This window comes from Phocoena phocoena, chromosome 8, assembly GCF_963924675.1.
Source record: "Phocoena phocoena chromosome 8, mPhoPho1.1, whole genome shotgun sequence".
NCBI classification, from domain to species: domain Eukaryota; kingdom Metazoa; phylum Chordata; class Mammalia; order Artiodactyla; family Phocoenidae; genus Phocoena; species Phocoena phocoena.
In genome coordinates this window covers 46298102-46314113 of record NC_089226.1, presented here as the reverse complement: position 1 = coordinate 46314113, position 16012 = coordinate 46298102, and the positions used below count along the sequence as shown (strand labels likewise).

The window sequence follows — 16012 nt, the reverse complement described above, 5'->3', positions numbered from 1 at the left end:
TTAAAAAAAAAAGAAATATAATTTCCAAATGTCTTCTATAGATTTTTGCCTTAAGAACATTAATATTTATAAACTTTTAGTAATTTATAAAGTGTATACTCTTGAATAAGTCATGCCTTTAAATTGACCTGAATAATCTGTGTAAGAAACTCTTTACCACGTAGTCTCTGGAAAGTTTCTAATACTTGTTAAAACTCTAAAAATAGAGTTATATGATAATTAGGTTTTAAATATTGCAATAATAATAAATTGGTCTAGCAGCATATTTATGTTCTATGAAGCTTTTGGTTAAGTTTTGGAGACATAAAATACTTATAATAAGGTAACATCTGTGTTCCTCCTGTAACTGACTCACTCATTTATTTTCCTTTTTTGTTTATATTCAGTAACTTGTTAAGTCCTTTGTGTATTTTATGTTGGAGGGAGAATCACCTCCAGTTTTCTTAGGCAGAAAGTTTCTGATGTCCATTGCAGAAATACCCATGTTATATGTAGGTTTTCTAATTTTTTTAAAGCTAAGCTTCAGCTAGAAAGAAAATTTCATGATATTTTATCCTTATCTGTATGTACATAGCATATGTTTTTTCCTGTAATACATCATTTAGCAGTTGACCAACTTTGTTCAGATAATTTCTTATAATTTTTTGTTTCTCCCTTTCTTAGGAACAAATTGTCTTTGAAAGGAAAAAGAATCTTCCTAATATCTCCAGATTTCTTTTTTTTTCTCTTTAAAAACCCAACCCAATGGCGTTTATAATTTGTGAGATACTATGCAGATTCTTTCTCCCAAGGGATATATTCTAGGAAATGAAAAATTTTATATACACATATAAGTAAAAAATGTAAAATACTTTAGTAAGTGATGTAAGAAAAATCTTACCCAGGGTTGTAGAAGGAAAGAAGGAGAGACATTCTTTGAATATCTATCATGTGTTAAAAAATAGTAATAGTTGAAAAAAATGGTACAAATGAACCTATATACAAAACAGAAATAGACCCATAGACATAGAAAACAAATTTATGGTTACCAAAGGGGAAGGGCAGGGGGTAAATTAGGAGTTTGGATTAACATACACACACTACTATGTATAAAATGGATAACAAACAAGGACCTACTATGCAGCACAGTGAACTATACTCAATATTTTGTAATAGCCTATTAGGGAAAAGAATCTGAAAAGAAAAAATATATATATAACTGAATCTCTTTGCTATATACCTGAAACTAACACATTGTAAATCAGCTATACTTCCATAAAAAAAGAGCCATAATGAAAGAATAGTAGTAGTGATAACAATAGTAATAATAACTAACATTTTCTGAGTACTTCCTATGTGTCATGGACGGTGCTGGGAAATATCTCATGTAGCCATCATAACAACTCTATGAGATACGTAATACATTTATTCCCGTTTGGTAGATAGGAAATTGAGAACATAGAAGGTTTGCAGAGTGAACAGTGTTGGATCCAGGGACTGTCTGAATGAATATAACAGGTTAAATTATTGGAAGGAGAGATACCTATTAGTTTGCTATTGTAGTAGCCTGAAGAAGAGATGGTGAGGGACATAAATGAGGCAAGGGCAGTAGGTTGGAGAGGAATTTGAGAGATAAATTGTACATGGAAGTATTTAAGGGGATGATTTCATGTATGGGACATGGAAGAAGGTGAAGCCAAGGATGTCTCAAAGTGTCACACGTAGGTGGATAAGTGGTTGTTGATATCATTAACCTAGGAAAACAGAGGAGAAAGAACAGGTTCATGGAGATAAGGGACTAAGATAATGAGTTTGGTTTTGGACATGCTGAATTTGAGGTGCTGTGGGACATTTAGATAGGGGGTGAACTGAAAAGGGGAACTTCTATGTGTAATAACTGAAATGACCAACTAGAAATTTCATAAAATTATTCCAAATTTCAATTTCAGGAAAATACTTGGAAAATTCTACTCATGGAGTCCTGGCTTTGGTGCCGCTTTGCCAGCTTCTTATGTGGCCATTCTAATTGAGAGAAAAAGCAGGTAAACTTTTACATACCTACATATTTAATACAACTGATTTACTGTCCACCATCACAACTAGAGTGTTTTTTTTTTTTTGCTTACTGTTTATCATGGTCCAGGGAGGAGAAATATTTCTACATATATTTTTCAGTCTTGCAAATATTGGGCTGGCCAAAAAGTTTGTTTGGTTAGGGAATATGTTGTTCAATACAGTTCTTGGTGAAAATGAAAACTATGTCTTATTTTTACTTAAAACTGAACGAACTTTTTGGCCAACCCAATATTTGATGGACAATTTAACTTTATACTTATATTATTTAGGTTTTTAAGCCTATAAAAAATAAAGATTGACATTATATAGTAAAAATGCCCATTAGTCTTTGTTTACTAAAAAATTGAAGGGTTCTCTGATGTGTCAAACTAAAACATGGCTTGCATAAATTCTAATTAAAGATCTTTTCCATAACTGCAATACCATTATCACACCTAAGAAAATAAACAGTTTTCTTTTATCATTTAAATCTGTAATTTGCTTCGGGCTCATTAACCTCTATTAAATCAATTATTTTTTTTTGGATATCTTCTCATTTAAAAAAATTTTCATTTTTATCAACTTGAAAATGTTCCACGTGGAATAATAAGATTTCTACAAAATGCTACAAACTGTTATGTAAGTTTTTCAGTCAGGTAAACTGTTGAAGTTAAACATTTTGCATAAAAGAATAGTTGCCATTTCAGGAATAATTATTTTTATTGTTGAGAACTGCTTTGATTCCATCTTTATCCCGGAGAATAAAGATACGGTCAGGTATATTAATCAAGATGGGATCATCTTTCAGTTTATGAAGATGTTTGTTATAATCATTGATCCCCTAGTAAGACTATAGATAGATGTTGTTAGGTGACTAAATATTTACTTAAACCACCTGAAGCCATTTTAATGCATTTTTGTAAATGTAATAGTATCTAAATTTTTGTGATTCTCTGTTTGATGATACTTTTAGATTATTAAAATTACTAAAATCAAAGGATGTTATAACCCCAGGAAAATCAAGTCAGTATTGCTAGAAACATAGGTTCCCCACCTGAGAGGACAGTACAGAATAGTTGTTAAAAGTGTGGATTCTGGAGCTATAAAATCTGGCTTGGGAGACTGGCTCCGCCACTTATTGTGTGACGTCTATGGCTTATTCCTTACCTGAAAAATGGAGGTAGTGATAATCTACTCACATGGTTATTCAGAGAATTAAGTGAGTTACTTATGTAAGTGTGCTTAGAAGAGTGCCTGACACATGGTAAGTGTGTTAAGTATTTTTATTGGTTTTTTGACCGTAAGTAATGAGAGCCTTGTTCTGGTGATTGTAACTTTCTGATCAATTTAAAAATCTAAATATTGGTTTTGGAAATATGATTTCAAAGTATGTACTCATATATGAAACTTTAAAGATGCTTTAAATGAAGTTTGCTTCAATTTATTTTTAGCACTTTAATAAGGTGGCATTTTTGAAGTTATTTGCCTACTTTTCAGCAGAAAATGTTGAAATGAACACCTGTGTAACGATCACCTAGAGTCAACAGTTGTTAACATTTTACCATTTTTACTTTATTTGTATGTGATTATATGTCTATGTATGTGTGGTATTGTGTGTGTGTACGAACCATATAGAAGTACATTGTAGACGTCATGACATTTTACTCCCAAATACTTTAGAATGCATATTCTAAAATAAGGGTACTTTCCTACATAATTACAACACTATTATCATACATAAGAAAATTAGCAGTCATTCCTGATTACCATCTTGTCCTAAAATGCTTTTTTTTTTTTTTTTTTTTTGCGGTACGCGGGCCTCTCACTGTTGTGGCCTCTCCCATTGCGGAGCATAGGCTCCGGACGCGCAGGCTCAGCGGCCATGGCTCACGGGCCTAGCTGCTCCGCAGCATGTGGGATCTTCCCAGACCAGGGCACGAACCCGCGTCCCCTGCATCGGCAGGTGGACTCTCAACCACTGTGCCACCAGGGAAGCCCTCCATAGTTTTATCTTTTCTAGAATGTCATATACTTGGAGTCATACAGTATGTTGGCTTTTCAGATTGGCCTCTTTTACTTAGTGATATGCATTTAAGCTTCTTGCATGTCTTTTCATGGCTTGATAGGTTGTTTCTTTTTAGAACTGAATAATGGTCTGGATGTACCACAGTTTATTAATCCATTGAGTTACTGACAGACATCTTGGTTGCTTCCAAGTTTTGGTAATTATGGATAAAGCTGCTATAAACCTCCGTTTGTGGGTTTTTGTGTAGGCATAAATTTTCAACTCCTTTAGATAATTACTAAGGGGTATGATTGGGTATGATGATCTGGTAAGAGTATATTTAATTTTGTAAGAAACTGCCAACTGTCTTCCAAAGTGTCTGGGTCATTTTGTATCCCCACTAGCAATGAATGAGAATTCCTGTTGCTCTACATCTTCACCAGCATTTAGTGTTATCAGTGTTCTGGTATCTCATTGTTGTTTTAGTTTGTATTTCCTCGATGACATATGTATTTTGTGGAGCATGTTTTCATATGCTTACTTATTTTAATCTCTATGTGTCTATATGTTTAAAGTGGGTTTCTTATAGATGACGTATAGTTGGGTTATGTTTTGAGATCAACTCTGACAGTCTTTTAATTGTTGTATTTAGACCATTGACATTCAAAGTGATTATTGATATAGTTGGATTAATTTCTACCATATTCATTACTGTTTTCTCTTTGTTGCCTTTGTTCTTATTTTTATCTTCCACTCTTATTCTGCCTTTTGTGGTTTTTTTTTTCTTTTGTGGTACGCAGACCTCTCAGTGTTGTGGCCTCTCCGGTTCCGGAGCACAGGCTCCGGACGCGCAGGCTCAGTGGCCACGGCTCACGGGCCCAGCTGCTCCGCGGCATGTGGGATCTTCCCGGACTGGGGCACGAACCCGCGTCCCCTGCATCGGCAGGCGGACTCCCAACCACTGCGCCACCAAGGAAGCCCTGCCTTTTGTGGTTTTAACTGAATGTTATATGTGGTTCCATTTTCTCTTTTTTCTTAACATATCAGTTATACTTTTTTTAGTGGTTGCCTTAGTTTTTACAGTGCATCTTTACAACTAATCCAAGTCCACTTTCAAATAATACTGTACCCCTTCATAGGTAATGAGAGTATCTTATAGTAACAAAATAGCCCAAATTCCTTCCTCCTGTCCTTTGTATCATTGTTGTCATTCACTTCACTTATAAGCATAATTACCACACACACATACACACACACCACACACTCGATATATACATACATAATCAAATACATTGTTGCTATTATTTTGAATAATTGTTATCTGTTTGAACAATTAAAAATAAGAAAAATAAAATTAAAAAATTTACCTTCACTTATATCTTATTTGATGCTCTACCTTTCTTTATGTACATGAGTTTCTGACTCATACTTTTCTTCTCTCTAATGAACATTTAACATTTCTTGCAGAGCAGGTCTACTGGCAACAGATTCAATTTTATTTGTCTAGTAAAATCTTTATTTGTCCTTCACTTTTGAAGGATAATTTTACAGGGTGCAGAATTCTAGGTTGGTGTTTTTTTTCTCTCAATGCTTTCAGTATTTCACTCCACTCTCCTGTTTGCATGGTTTCTGAGGAGAAGTCGGATGTAATTCTTTTTTTTTTTTTTTTTTTGTGGTACGCGGGCTTCTCACTGTTGTGGCCTCTCCCATTGCGGAGCATAGGCTCCAGACGCGCAGGCTCAGTGGCCATGGCTCATGGGCTTAGCTGCGCTGCGGCATGTGGGGTCTTCCCGGACCGGGGCACAAACCTGTGTCCCCTGCATTGGCAGGTGGACTCTCAACCAGTGCGCCACCAGGGAAGCCCCAGATGTAATTCTTATCTTTGTTCCTCTATAGGTAAGGTGTGTTTTTCTTTAAGGATTTTTATTTATCTATGATTTTCTGTAGTTTGAATAAGATATGCCTGGGTGTAGTTTTGTTTTTGCATTTTTCCTGCTTGATGTTCTCTGAGCTTCCTGGATCTATGGTTCAGTGTCTGACATTAATTTGGGAAATTTTTCAGTCATCATTGTTTCAAATATTTCTTCTGTTCCTTTCTCTCTTTCTTCTCCTTCTGCTATACTCACTACACATATGTTACACCTTTTGTAATTATCCCACAATCCTTGGATATTCTCTTCTGTTTTTTTTCAGTCTTTGTTCTCTTTGCTTTTCAGTTTCTGAGGATTCTACTGATCCTATAGCTAAGAGATTTTTTTCCTCAGCTGTGTTCAGTCCACTAATAATCCCATCAAAGGCATTCTTTTTTTTTTAATTAATTTATTTATTTTTGGCTGTGTTGGGTCTTTGTTTCTGTGTGAGGGCTTTCTCTAGTTGCAGCGAGCGGGGGCCACTGTTCATCGCAGTGGGCGGGCCTCTCACTGTCGCGGCCTCTCTTGTTGCAGAGCACAGGCTCCAGACACGCAGGCTCAGTAGTTGTGGCTCACGGGTCCAGTTGCTCCGTGGCATGTGGGGTCTTCCCAGACCAGAGCTCAAACCCGTGTCCCCCTCAACCACTGCGCCACCAGGGAAGCCCCAATTTGTGTCTTTTGCCTCTTGGTATGTCTTGTAATTTTTTCTTGTTAGCCGGACATGATGTACCAGGTAAATGGAATTGCTGTAAATAGGCCTTTTGTAATGTAGTGGTGAGTTGTGTGGGGAAGGGAAGTGTTCTGTAGTCCTTTGACTCGGTTTCAGCCTTCCAATGAGCCTATGCCTGTGGACTGTGAACTTAACAAGTGTTTCTCAATTTTCCCCCTCCCCCTTGGTGGGGCAGGATGTTAGTTAGAGTGTGCTGGAGTTGGGTTTTTCCCCTTCCTCCATGTGGAATTCTAGAGCCACGTGGAGTTGGGTGTTTTCCTTCCCCAGGTGAGTAAGGCTCTCATAATACCCCAGCAGGTTAGGCTCTGCTTAACTAGTTTCCCCTGAGGGCAACCAGTGCTCTGGCTTATTTCAAAATGGTTCCTTTTCCCCTCCCTCTATTTGGAAGTACAAGGGGATTTTTCTCTGCTATTTACTGTGAGAACCTAGTCAAGCTCCTGGAGGTAAAACTCAAAAAAGTGTGGGGCCCCCTTAAGACTGATACCTCTGTAATTTTTAACTTCCACACTGAGCCTCCTGCTATTTATCAATTACAGTGCAGGCTTTCCTCTCCCGGCTCTCATTCCCTCCGAGGTTTCAGCTTGTGAGTCTGTGCTCTGTTAAGTTGTAATTCTCTGTATCTGCCTGCAGTCTCTCCAGTTTTGCGGGCAGCATTTTGCAGTGTGACCTTACTTTTCTTGTGGATGTTAACTTTTCAGTTTGTTGAGCTTTTTCCTTGGTGTTAGGACTAAGTGATCACTTCCAAGCTCCCTACATGGAAACTGGAAGAATGATTTTGTTATTTTAGAATAACATTTCTATGTATTTCTTTATGAAATATTTTTCCTTCTTGTGTGTGCTTGCTCTACAGTCTACATTATATATTTTTAACTTTATAGCTTCTTAGTGTTAATATTATCACCTCCCAAAATGTAGAAATATGTTTAGGTCCATCTTAGAGGTTATTTATTATAGGATTTTTTTTCCCCTTTCCTTTCTTTTTTCTTTTTCTCTCTTCTTCCCCCCCACCCCCCTGCCCCCCTTCTTTCTTTCTTTTTTTGCTAGCCAATAGTCAGTTACTCTGGCACCAGGAGTTCAATAGTCCGTTCTTTCTCCACTGATTTGGAATGCTTCTTGTCATATACCAATTTTTCATATATATGTGTGTTTTGTTGATTTCTGAATTTTTTTCTGTTGATGTATTAGTCTAGGTCTTATCTTTATAATTTTACTTTCAAAAAAGTCAAAATTTTCTTTGAAGACCAACATTTGTTTAAATAGCATAATAATTCTAAAATAAAATTGTGTTATTGATATTAAAAGCTATAACTTCTTAAGGCATAAAGAGGTTTCCTAGAAGTGAGGTGATAACTTGGATTTTGGTTACTAGTTTATTTCCTATTCTCCGTTTACCTTTGGTAGTACACTATTTTTTTTTTTAAGTTTTCTGATTTTATTTTTTTAAGTGAGCTATTACACTGGTGTTTTATTCATAGACGGTAGGTATTCATAGAAAATTGGTTCTAGATTATGGCCTGTTCTAAATATTAACTGGAGTGGATTTACTGTTTTGAAGACCTGATCAGAATTTTAAGTTTGGCTTCTTTATAAGTATTATCCCACGGTTGCTGAAGAAAAATTGATCCTTATCTTGATGTGATTGTTTAGTAGTCGAACTTTTTGTGATATGTATTGATTCTGTTGTTTATTAGGTTATGCAGTTAATACCTGGAAATAGCTTTTGAGTTCTTGGGTTTTTTAAAATTTAATTTAATTTAATTTAATTAATTTATTTTTGCGGTATGCGAGCCTCTCACCGCTGTGGCTTCTCCCGCTATGGAGCAGAGGCTCTGGTCGCGCAGGCTCAGCGGCCATGGCTCACGGGCCCAGCCGCTCTGCGGCATGTGGGATCCTCCCGGACCCGGGCACGAACCTGTGTCCCTTGCATCGGCAGGCGGACTCTCAACCACTGCACCATCAGGGAAGCCCTTGGGTTTTTTTTAGAATTGTGTATGTATATGTACATCAGCCACAAATACTGGTTTGGGGTTCTAATTAAAAACTTTAAAATTTAATTTTATAGTATTGTTCAGAAGCTGGTGACTTACTGTTTAAAAAGCAGGTTTAAAAGTGTTTTTTTTGGCCTTAACCTTAAAAGATAGAAAAGCAAATCTTTTTGTTTTCTTTACAAGTTGCTTTATAGTGTGTCTTATTTTAAGAAAGTACGGTCTATGTTTATCTGGAATTGCGCAAAAGTTAACTCAGTGGTCTTACTTGCTTTGAAAAAGTATTTTTTACTTAAAATAAATTTTTATTGATTTCATTAAACATCAAGATCCCTGAATAGACTGTAAGTAATTTACAAAGGTTGAAGTTATGTGTATTTCAAAATTATTACATCTAGCCCAAAATGAAGCATATTAATATTATAGTTTTTACTTTAAGGAAAAGGAATTTGTAATCATGCCTTTAATTCACAAAGAAAGTCAGTGATGGAGATAGCCAGTAGGCAGCTTGAAATATGAGTCTAGATTCGGGAGAAGCACAGGAGTTATGTAAATAAAATTGGAAGTTTCCTTCTTGTAGGTTATCGTTGAAGCTATGGGAGAAGATCAGAGTCTCAAAGCTCAGAATAAGAAGAGGTCTGAGGTTATAAGTTGGGAAACAGCAACATTTAAGGAATCAGATTTCAATTGATCTTTATCAATTGATCAGTTATCAGTTCATCCTTTTAAAAATAAATATCAGTAATATATTAGAAAGAGTAGAAGAAACAGAATGTGGAAGCACTTTTTTCCAAATTAGCGGTAATCCTAATTTTTAAATCTCTAAAGCTGTATTTAATAAAATCTTTACTGAAGTTATACATTTTGTATAATTTGTTTTTCAAAAAGCATTTAATGAGGTACAAGCATACAACATGGTTATATATACACACATATGTATGATGGATATATATATAGATATAGATGTATAAGTGAAAATCTATCTATATTCATGTCTTCATCTACATTGGTTTAAACTTATTTCCTCCCAACTTTCCAACTCACCCATCCATTTATTCATCCATTCCTCCATCCATCCATCCATCTTTCCCAGTCTCCTTCCCTCTACAGAATTAAGCATGCTTTGCCAGCTAGTTCCTAACACCTTGTAAGAGGGCAGCTTACTTAAATCTTAATCGCATCACTGTGGGGTTCTGTGAAACCTTTGAAGTTGTTTCCAGGGTTGCTTAAAAAATTTGTGCCACAAAGAACTGTGATGGTAGTAACTCAGCAGGAAGCATTGGTAACATCTAGTTTATCCCTAGGTGGGCTGTTAAGAACTAGTCTTCTCTTTCTTTTTCTAGGAAGTGCTTTGTTTGTGGTTCAGAAAGAAGTTGTTCTGATGGATTTTGTTTTGTAGAATTGCTATGGATTTGCTTTGATATTTAGTATTAGTTTAGGTAAATTGAAACTGCAGGGTGCTCAAACATGGACATGGATTAAAGTATCAAAAATTGCATATTTATTCTAAGCATATTCATGGCTTGATTTGTTAAATTACACTGTTGTAGTTATGAAACTCCCAAGCAGATATGACCAAAATGAATCAAATATATAATATGTGAATAAAAGAATACTTATAAACTGGCCTATAAATTCTTGGGATCTTCAAGTTTCAGTGTCATGTTCACAGGAAGAAAATTAAATTACCTTGCAGTCTTCTGAAAAGCTTACTCTGTATTATCCACTATATATAATAGAATGTGATTATAGACTCTTGCTCTAGACTTCAAGTTTACCTTATCCATTCTTATACCTTAAAGAAGTATTTTATACTCTTCTAAAACATTCTGACAGATGAAATCTATTATATTTTGAAAGACTTTCTGAAATGATTAAATAGCATCTCTTGGTAACCATTACAATGTTTAAGAACAATCACTTTGTTTTTCTTTAATCTCTAATTTCTCCTTATCCATAGAACACAGAACACACATATTTTATATATATACATAGAATATATAAATATTTAGAATTTATACCATTCTTTCTGTATTCTGTAGTGACCTTAGTTATGAAATGTGTTATATACAGTATCATTCAGAAGTTTGAGAAAGTTAGCTAAAGAATATTTACACTAAAGTTTCCAGAAAAAAAGCATTATTGTTCATCTGATGAGACAAAATAATGTCGTTAGAAGATAATCCTTGGAATTTCAGTAGAATGTGAGGATACCTTTTAACCTACTGAGATGTTAAGAAAATTTAATTATTTTAATATTTTCCCTCAGGAGTAGTGATACTCTGATTACAAAGAGTTAGTTCTTGCAGCAGTGGTTCTTAATACTTTTTTAGATAGTACCCTTTGATGTGCACACCCACTTACATTTTTCATGCAAGTTTAAAAGATTCACCCCTTTTCCCCATCAAAAAAAAAGAAAAGAAAAAAAAAGAAGCTTATCTGTAGTTTAAAGAAATACTCGACTAACTTTAGACTGCTTATTCACTGAGCTTCACCAGTCTTCTAATCTAGTGATTCTCAGCAGAATGGGAGTATTTGTGTATCAGAGTCTCCTGTGAAGTTTAAAAAGTTATTGTCCTCCTTGCCCCAGCCCTTCCTCTAGGCCACCTTTTGTTCTAATTGGCACCTCCCCCTTCCCCATCACTGTTGTAAGCAGTGTTTTATAATATATAACTTGGTTTCCAGAGAGAATTTATGCACTAGGAAGGGAGTGACTTGTTTGTCTTCAGACCTAGGCTAGATACAGTCAAGTGTTAAATAAAATTTGTATTTAATTAGCTTATCTATTTCCTATGATACTGAACATCTCCAGAGAAGTGTTAAAATAAATCACTGTTCTCATATTCTAACCTACCAAGTTGACATTGGAATGGAGGTTAAAGACGTACCAGGTAAAGTCACCAAAAAGAGCCTGGCTATGTAATCCAACATATCATGCCCATCACAGGCATTGCCCTCTCATTCTTGAGGCTATTAGCTTTGGGTTGGAATTCAGATAAAGCTGGGAAGGAGGTGATCTTCCTCATTGTTTGGGAAGGATAAATTGAAACTTGAGACCAGAATAGGACATAATCTAACAATGATGCATCCTCAGTTTTTCCCAGTAGTAAGAATGTGTCAAGGCTTTGTTCATCCTCATCACAAAGAAGCCTGCTAGGACAGCATATTAAGTCAGTGAATTTTAGAATTGAAAGGTAACTTAGGACTTCCCTGGTGGCGCAGTGGTTAAGAATCCGCCTGCCAATGCAGGGGACACGGGTTCGAGCCCTGGTCGGGGAAGATCCCACATGCCGCGGAGCAACTAAGCCCGTGCACCACAACTACTGAGCCTGTGCTCTAGAGCCCGCAAGCCACAACTACTGAGCCCATGTGCCACAACTACGGAAGCCCGCGCGCCTGGAGCCCGTGCTCCGCAACAAGAGAAGTCACTGCAATGAGAAGCCCGTGCACCAAAACGAAGAGTAGGCCCCGCTCGCCTCAACTAGAGAAAAACCCGCGTGCAGCAACAAAGACCCAGTATAGCTAAAAATAAATAAATTAAAAAAAAAAAGAAAGGTAACTTAGTAATGTAAAGATTTTCTGCTGTAGAAGTTGTGCATTGGAAACAACGTGAAACTGGAGTCAGACGAACTTGCTTTTTGCTGCTTTTGTATTTTTAAGGAAACCACTTCTTTGATTCTTGGTTTTCAATAGAGTGAGGGCAGTAGTATCTGTGTTACACTTCATAGAACTAGTGAGAGGATAAAATCTGATTTCAAAATCTTAATTATACCTTGTAAATTATTAAATTTTATACAAATGTATGACAAACAGATCACGTCTTTGCTTGCTAATAAATTAGTATCATTAATTGGCCCTTGCTCTGTCTGGTGGCTATCTTTTGTGATTATATTTCTATAATACATGTTTATAATGTGTTCCTTTTTCTAAAACTGGGTTCCTAGTAACACCTTGCTTAGTAATTCTACCATTTGCTTAGTGTCTATAGATGCCAGGTACTATTATTGCAGGTCTGTGAAAATGTAAAAGTTAACAAGATAATCTTTGCTCAGTAAAGGTAAACAGTTATAGATGGAAGCTAGTGATGATTCTGGAGCTTGGATTACTGTTAATATTAGAGGCAGAATGAGATTAGTGGAACAAATGTTTTTAAAGATAGCATCATACATTAGTTCACTTCATAATGAAAAGTATTTTCAGGGACTACCACTGAAATTACAGAAATATTTTTATTTTGGTTTTTGTAATGAAGAATATTATTTTTTTCTTCGTACGTAACCAGCTGTTGGTAAGAATAGGTATCACTTGAGAAGGATTGAACTTTTCTGTGTATGTGTGACTCTTGGATGATGATGTTACCCTAACTTTTCTTGATATAATTTATTTAAAATAAGTACTATTAGAACATCTTTGATTTAGAATTTGGTAGGAACTAATAAGCTTGGTAAGGTTTAGTGAGAACAATTTCAATTCGTATGTACAATCATAGAAAAGAAGAGCTGAAAGGGACCTTACAGATCATCTTGTCACTGATTCTGAAACACTTTTTTAGAAGGTCAGTAGACTTGTCTTGTTCTGCTGAGGTGCATTAGGACCTGCTGAAGAGGGACATTGCTGGGGGGGTGTGGCCCAGTGGGTATGCCTAGACCACCTCCTCCTTTCAACCAGGGTGGCCCAATGATATGTTTTATATATTGCTGATAAATGTAAGTTTTTTTCTTTAAGTAGTTTTTATGTTTGAAAATGTAAGTTAGATAACTAGTTTTGTTCCCTTATTTTTATGACAAAATTACAGGGTACCAGAGAATTAAAGTTAACTGGAACCTTGATTTCAGAACTTCACTTCAGCATTGTTCACTTATATCGTACTGCCTCCATGTGGCTTTAGTAAATTAAAAATCCTATTAAGCCAAGTTAAATGATGAGCAATCAAGACTTTGTATGACTGGATCTGACATCAAGAAGATTTGATTGATGATGTTAATATCAAGACCTGGCATGATATTTAAGTGAAAGTGATTTGATATTTTTGCTTCTTTTATATATAAAGTAGTAGTTTCTTTGAGTTCTAAAAAAATGTTCATAATTGAAACTCAAATAAGTTTTTATAATTTTCAGAGTTTATTATTTGAACTCTGCCCTTGAACTCTTAAAACATTAAAGACCTCTTTCTTAGAGGATAGGATATGGTTCATTTATGGTCTCATGTGCAGATAAGTTAAATAAAGTGATTAAGGGTATAAAATTGTCCTTATCTTTGAGTTTCTAGATGAATTCTCATTAAGTAAGAGTAAATATGTATTTAGTAAATATGCAGTTTTTCTGTAAAGTGAGTGTTATAGAGCTTTTGTTTGTCCTTTGGCATTAGAGAATTAACTTACTGCCTGACTTTTCACTTAACAATGAAATTAAAACAAGGTGATTTGTATGATTTGTAATGGCATCTAATGAACAGTTGCACTGTGTGTGAAACAAATAGAAGATCTGTTTTTTAAAAAATAAATATGCATTTAGTTAAAATTTATATGGCCTTGACATTTTTGGCAAGATGAATTTGTTAGGATTCTTCCTTAAATTTAGAGTTCTCTAGCATAAACATAGAATAATAGCAAATTGTACCTCTCTTCCTATTAATAAATAATAAGGTATTAGTAGTTTTAAAAATTGAGATGTAATTGACATATAACATTATATTAGTTTCAGGTGAACAATATAATAATTAGATACTGGTGTATATTGCAAAATGATTTTCACAGTAAGTCTAGTTAACAATTACTACGCAATAGTAATTTTAAAGAATTTTAATTAACGAGCATTAAACAGAATGTTTAATGACTACAGATTAGAATGACTTGTAGAATCTATTTACATCCAACTATTAGGGTACTGAAAACTTAGATCAGCATAATCTATCCCTTTTCCACAACTTCTGGTAATTGTTTTGGTAGATTTCTAAAAAAATGATAAAGTGATTATTAAGTCAAATTGATGGTTAGTCTCACGCTGTCTCTTCTTAAAATTATTTGCAGGAGAGGGCTGCTCACAATTTATATGGCCAACTTGGTGAGTAATTCTTTTTATTTGCTTTCAAGGTTTTTCCATGTACTTTTTAACCTTTTTTTGTTTGTTTTTTTGAATCAAGTTCCCTTTAAAAAAAAAAGAAAGAAAACCTACTTAAATTTGAGAATATTTTCTGTCTCTGTTTTAAAGGATAGACTTAAATGTTTAAAATAGCTTTGATGCTCTCTGGTTTATTCCTGTCATATATGACTGAATTGCACTTACTTAAGGAGGAAGATGATTCATGGCCCTGTGTCCTTCATGACTCTTTTTTCCTTAAAGATTAGATCTTCATCTTTGATAGGGTATATATCTATATCTGTATATGTCTCGCTATATATCTTTAACTTCATTTCATACTCTGCTTCTATTGCTAACTTCTTGTGGCAAAAAAGGTTTAAGGATGAGCTTTTATGATGCACAGTTTTCTTGGAATCAGAATAGCATTCATTCTATCTAAATACTGAATATATTTAATACTATAATTAGCTAGGCTTCTAAATTTCTAAGTTTTCAGAATTGAAATTAATGTTGTCTAGTCTGATATTTACTGTAAATATATAATCAAGTTTATATGCTTTTCATTGTCAAGTTCATATTTTAAAAACATATTTGTATTAAAACCTTTTAAAGTTGTTTAATGGAATTGATAGGCGACATTGAAAAATTCAGCTGTGGAAAGATGAATTAATTATGTGTTTACCTAAGGATAGGTTTTTGAATTTTGTAACAAGGGAATGTAGTTCAGGGTTGTATTCAGCAACTTATTTCAGTTCAAATTGTTTAATTTTTGCTCTGTTCTTATCATGTGTCAGTTACTGTGCTATATGCTGGAAGGCAAGTTGAAGACAGTCCTTGTACTTATGGAGTTTGCTGTCTAGTGGAAAAGTCACAATAGAAACAATGTTTGAAAAGGACTGGAAGATGAATTATAGGGTGCTGTGGAAACCATAATAGTAGCACCAAACTATGCTAGATGCTGCTTTCCTTTCTGATTTTGTAAAAAACTTAAAAATATTACATCTGCATGCTAGAATAGATTTGAGTTTTAATGCATTTTTTTTTCTTTTAGTCATACACATGCTTTTCTATACTACCACGTGGTGATACTTTAATACTGAAATACTATATGTATTTACACATTTATCTTAAATTCGAAGTAAATTTCAACACACTTTTTTTGTGTTGCCTTGTTTAGATTGGAAATTCCTGGAGAGGAGATATTTGATTTTGATTAATATAATCAATGTTGGAAAATGCCCTAAAAATACTGTATTTTTTTTGAGAT

At 34.7% G+C, this 16012-nt stretch overlaps 1 protein-coding gene across 2 annotated transcripts in view; it reads left to right on the top strand.

Annotated features, from left to right (window-relative positions):
• Positions 1-16012, top strand: part of TMEM135 (transmembrane protein 135) — a 242613-nt gene that overhangs the window by 42724 nt on the left and 183877 nt on the right. For both annotated transcript variants that reach the window (XM_065882158.1, XM_065882159.1), the window contains exons 3-4: positions 1929-2021; positions 14694-14727. In XM_065882158.1, the coding sequence (XP_065738230.1) occupies positions 1929-2021; positions 14694-14727 (127 nt within the window). The remainder of the gene's footprint in view (positions 1-1928; positions 2022-14693; positions 14728-16012) is intronic.